At 43.9% G+C, this 5,764-nt stretch overlaps 1 protein-coding gene across 1 annotated transcript; it reads right to left on the bottom strand.

Moving 5' to 3' along the window:
* Positions 1-444: 444 nt before the first annotated feature.
* gpr34l (G protein-coupled receptor 34 like) lies at positions 445-1,690 on the bottom strand. The gene is made up of 2 exons (XM_067377040.1): positions 1,641-1,690; positions 445-1,508 (listed from the first exon to the last, which is right to left on the bottom strand). Exon 2 carries the CDS (start codon positions 1,426-1,428, stop codon positions 445-447), a length of 984 nt encoding a protein of 327 aa, XP_067233141.1. The 5' UTR covers positions 1,429-1,508; positions 1,641-1,690.
* Between the last annotated feature and the right edge of the window lie 4,074 nt (positions 1,691-5,764).

The raw sequence follows: 5,764 nt of genomic DNA, 5'->3' as shown, positions 1-5,764 counted from the left end.
ATAAAGGAAATGTAAAAAGTCTATTCACAAATAAACAGTCAGAGTACTCAAGCTCAGTTGTGCTTAACTGATAATGCTTCCTCTATTTTGTTGTTGAAGTCAACAGCTGTGCACCCCAAAAAACATTAGATTAATAAGTTACTTGGTAGAATATAGTCAGATAATACAATGCAAACATGGACATGATGCGTGACATCCTCAAAAACTAAAAATATGAAAAATGAACAAAAATATGACCCACTACAAGTTTTGTTTTTGGGACCACCACAAAATCTGGATCAAAGCAAAGCCGTTTGAGAACCACTGCTCTAGTGCAAATGCTACAGCTACATATTCAGTCATGTGTGTCCAAACTGTCAACCAGTAATGTATGTAATTTAAAACTTACAAAATTTGATTAATGTAGTCATCAAAAGTCACAAATGGAAAAATCATCCATTAAGACTAAATTTCAGTGAGTGAGCGGTTTATGCTGATTCTCCTTCTGTTTAAAGCATGCATGTTTTTAAACTTGCCTTGAATGGCACAGAGTATGGTTTTCCTGTACGCACTGGATAAGAAGTAATAGACAATTGGGTCCAGACAACTATTTAGAGCAGACAGTAGCAAAGTACTCTCATTTAAGATGTGCAACAGTTGTTGGCTATGAAGATCCCCGATCACATTCATCTGAGCCAGAACATATGGGATTCGTATCACATGGTAAGGCAAGAAACACAAAGTAAAAATGGACGGTACCAAGAAAGTCTTCACGATGACCCTCTTTTTGCGACTCTGTGCTTTAGGGTCACCATTACCCATGGACATAGTCCTGAGTTTATTAGTGATCTTCACATAAAAACAAAGAAAGGCCACATAAAAAACAAGGAAGAACACCACCGTTGTCAGGTTAATAGTCCCACCGACAGTCCCCTTGCTGTGGAAGTGGAAGCAAACTTCATCACATGGATGTTTCAGGCTGTTGCTTGTCAAAAAGGGGATCATTCCAGAAATGAGGACTACCCAGACGATGTAGCTTGCCATGTGGCTCCACTTGGTCTTTTGGATGCTGAACACCCAAACAGGCTTGATGATTTTCAAGTAGCGATCCAGACTGATGAGGCTGAGGAACAGGATGCTGGAATACATGTTCAAGTAGAAGAAGATGCCCACCACCTTGCACAAGTAGAAGGGACCTACTTTGTTGTGGTAGTAAACCCGGACAGGCAAACACAGGACCAGCATAGTGTCTGCCAAGGCGAGGTGTCGCATGTATACGGCCATGGAAGAGTCTGTATGCCGCCGAAGGAAAAATATGTAAAGGGTGACGGTGTTGCAGAGCAGACCGATGCAAAAGATGAAAATGTAGCCAATGGGCAAGAGGGGTGAAAGTATGCCATCATGAATTTTGCAGGTCTCGTTCGTGGTTAAATTGACTTCCAGCGACATTGTGACAGCCGAAAAATTGGTGTACACTTGCCGTCCACTGCTTCTTAAAAAATCTTGACACACAGAGATATTTGGTTGTCCTATTGGAGCATAGGGGAAAATGGTCAAAGAATAGTCTGTATTTTGACAGGTTCTTACTTGATCTTTCCTACAACTTGTTGAATTGCTATTGGAAAAATGCAAAGATGTCAAGAAAAGAAGAGCACTCTTACCTGTGTGAGTAGTTTGCTTGCTCTTGAGCGAGTGACTAAGTCCATGTCTGTTCAGAAACTAGAGCACCTATGCAGGAAATTCTGCCTGTATGTGACGTCAGACCTGGTTGCTGTGGTTGACGATGCTATTAACCCCAGCAGATATGCAGATATGTCAGTGCTAGCTAAACCATGTTTCTAGAAAAGCAAAACTCACTTCCACTCTCAGAGCACAGCTAATGATCATTGCCTTGTTTTTACCCCAAAACTGTGCACAGTTGTGGAATATACACTTTAGAGTTTTTTGGCTTGTAACAACCTTACAAGAACCTTAACAAAAACATTTCGTAATATAAGTTTTTTAGCAGCTTTAATAAGATTAAACTAAAGATTGAACCCTCTTTTGTTAGATAACTGCAGTATAAACCAGATTTTTACAATTTATGAAGAAAATATGTGTTATGTGAGTTTTCAGGGTGGTTGTTTACTGGCAGAAGTAGAAGCAAAAGTTTCTTTAATATTCTGTTCTCACTTGGTTTCAATACAAGTTTATAGGATTTTTTTTTTTTCTTTTCTAGTTTTATTTTCCCTGTCATTTATGTCTACCACTGGACAAATGTCTGCCATTTAGACAATAGTATGTACTATATCTCACTTACTATATGTGTGTGTGTGTGTGTTTGTGTACATATATGATACACAAACACAAATGTGTATAATGACATGGGTAATACAACATAAACCAAACGACGTAAAAAATACTAAACTGTTTTTTGAAATTTGAGTTTTCTGTGATGTATACGTTTGGCTATACACTGTGTGCAGAATTATTAGGCAAGTTGATTTTCTGATCATTCTTTTTTTCCAAACACATTTTATCAATTCCAAACCACATCATTCTTAATAACTACTATGATGTTTGTATTTAATCATTTATAAATGATGTATAATTGTCAAGGAAAGCTGGAAGTGAAAATGACATATTCAAGCGTGCATAAGTATTAGGTAGATTTTCTTTTACAAATAAAATGAGCGAAAAAAGAGATTTAACTCAGACTGAAACGTCAAAAATTATTAAATGCCCTTGAGAAGAATGCAATACTATGCAATAGAAATTGCAAAGTTAAAGCATGACCACTGGACAGCAAAATTCTCGTTGGGTCAGCAGGGTCAAACAAAAACAGACATAGAAGAAAAGACACATATTAACTGCAAAATAATTAATAAGTATAAGGTAAAGAATTAAGTATGAAAACATCAGGAACCCTTTAGTCTCCAGCACCACCATTTTCCAGAACTGTAACCTACCTGGGGTCTCCAGAAGTGCAAGCGGTAACAGAATCTCAGAGACTTAGGTTAGGCAAAGAATCCTAAAAACTAACCCTACTTAATGAGAATCACATACTGAAGTGTTGTAAAATACATGAAGAATGATTTTTATAGGCTTTATATACAGACAGATTGAGAGTGACTCTTGAAGAACCATCACCATATCCTCTTGTACCACTGTTTGAAGAATTTATCTTCCAGAATCTGGCAACAAGTTTTGCAAATTCATTTTTTCTATCCTTAAAAGTCTTGCAGAGATGGACTAAAAATGATCATCCAAAACTTGCTGCCAGATTCTGTGCTCATTCAAACACCCTCCTCAGTTGAAAAAACATAGGTGTATATTTGCCAGAGTTACTTCCTATTTCACATGGTTAACCACATAGTATGCTTGTTAGAGTTGATAGTATTCCTTGCCACTTAGGTGGAGCACACTGATCTCTCCATACAGTGCCATGGCATTGTATCAAAAACAGCATTATAGGCGTAGGACAGATGTCTCAAACATACTCATGATCATGAAAGCACTTTCTTTGTAGGACATGCCAAGTCCTGCCCCAAAGGTTTTAACTTTGCAATAGCACTGGACAAGGTTCCAGTAGTGAAATTAATTACTGCAACAGAATCCGATATTCAGAGTAACAACATTCCAGAAGTGGAAATCGAACAGCTTTGCACACAAATTTAAATTAACTCTGTCTATTGTTAAGCCACCACCTCCTAATTTTAGTAAATAATAGAAAAATGCTTTTTTGAGCAAGGATCAGAACATCACAGTCCTTTCAGCGGTTAAGGGAAGATGTACAGTGGTGTTGAATACAGAGGATTATCATGAGATGGTTCTCACACTTCTCAATGACAATAATACATATAAAAGGTTGTAGCATGATCCCACTGGCAAATATAAGAAACGTCTCGGTTACAAAGGTAACCCTCGTTCCCTGAAGGAGGGAACGGAGACGTACGTCGGACAGACCGACGAATAGGAATCTCGCCAGAGAAGCCAATCTACTTCGAGTGTAACTAAACGAGCCAATGCACATTGGCATGCAATCATCTGCATCAGCTGCTCACCTCGCAGCGCGGGTATATAATGAGCAGCAGGTGCGTTGCATCTTCAGGTTTTCGCTGAGGAGCCGAACCAAGCAGGCGGCAGCACAGCAGGACAACAACTGTGGCGACGGGACGTACGTCTCCGTTCCCTCCTTCAGGGAACGAGGGTTACCTTTGTAACCGAGACGTTCCCATTCAGTCGGTCACGTTCGACGTACGTCGGACAGACCGACGAATAGGAATCCCTACCAAAGCGCCACAGGAGCTGCCCTCCTCCAGCGCTCTGTTGTAAGCCACCTGAACCCCCTTGCCTGCGGGCGGTGGGACAGGGCTAACACACAGAGAGGGTCGATCACTGTTGTTCCAAAACCCATTCAGTGAGACTATTGGATAACGCTGGGAAAGCGTAACCTTCGTTTGAAGGAACGCTGCGGAAGCCACATCCTTCCCCGAAGGAGTTATGTGGAGAAGTACATATGGACTAACCCTGTAGGGCTGTGCTACATATGGAAGAACTGGGGTGACTCCAACTCGATAGAGATGGGTTCTCCCAGAGGGAAAGACACGGGCTTCGTTTAAGAGCAGCCGTGGAAAAGCCATATGGGATCCCCGTAGGGTCACACATATGGAACCCAGCCTAAATCCGGTTCTCAAGGATACAACGGAGTATAGGCCTGGCGCCAGACGCTCCGCCACGTCGGCTGCCGAAGGGTAACCGGAGGACTCAACAGGGTCTGCCCGTAGGGACTCTCTGGAGATAGAACGCGCATGTAGCGCAGCAAGCCGACACTAAGCCGGGGCCTCTCCGTGCCTCTGACCTGAGGCGAGAACACGGGAGGAGACCGGCTCGACACGAAGGCTATAGTATCTAGCGAACGTGTTAGGTGTCGCCCAGCCCGCAGCTCTACAAATGTCTGTTAGCGAGGCGCCACGAGCCAGCGCCCAGGAGGATGCCACACCTCTCGTGGAGTGAGCATGCAACCTGAGCGGGCAGGGCACGCCCTGAGCTTGGTAAGCCAGGGCGATGGCATCCACTATCCAGTGGGCCATCCTCTGCTTGGAGACAGCCTTTCCCTTCTGCTGGCCTCCGTAACAGACAAAGAGCTGGTCTGAGGTCCTGAAGCTTCGAGTTCTGTCTATGTACAGTCGCAAGGCGCGAACTGGACAGAGCAAAGCCAGGGCTGGGTCTGCCTCCTCCGAGGGCAGCGCTTGCAGGCTCACTACCTGGTCCCTGAAGGGAGTGGTAGGAACCTTGGGCACATAGCCAGGCCGGGGTCTTAGTACCACATGGCTATCACCCGGCCCGAACTGTAGGCACGATTCGTCGACCGAAAATGACTGCAGGTCCCCTACCCTCTTGACGGAGGCCAATGCCACCAGCAGCAAAGTCTTCATAGACAGAATCTTTAAGTCTGCTGACAGCAAAGGCTCAAAGGGAGCAATCTGAAGTGCTCTGAGCACCAGAGTAAGGTCCCAAGAGGGTATGGAGGGGGGACGAGGAGGATTTAACCGTCTCGCCCCCCTAAGGAACCTGACGACCAGGTCGTGCTGACCAACAGATTTGCCATCTATGTGGTCGTGGTAAGCGGAGATAGCAGCAGAATGGACTTTGAGGGTGGAGGGGGACAGCCTACGCTCCAACCCCTGCTGCAAGAAGGAAAGCACGACACCGATCGAGCATCTTCGGGGGTCTTCCCGGCGAGAAGAGCACCACTCGACGAACAGGTTCCACTTCGAGGCGTAAGCACGTCTCGTAGACAGTG

Source organism: Chanodichthys erythropterus, chromosome 22 (genome assembly GCF_024489055.1).
Source record: "Chanodichthys erythropterus isolate Z2021 chromosome 22, ASM2448905v1, whole genome shotgun sequence".
NCBI classification, from domain to species: Eukaryota; Metazoa; Chordata; class Actinopteri; order Cypriniformes; family Xenocyprididae; genus Chanodichthys; species Chanodichthys erythropterus.
This window is presented reverse-complemented; position numbering and strand designations above follow the sequence as displayed.

Bases quoted from the DNA above. Each gene is read 5' to 3' on its own strand.
- gpr34l (XM_067377040.1), bottom strand. From the start codon at position 1,428: ATGTCGCTGGAAGTCAATTTAACCACGAACGAGACCTGCAAAATTCAT.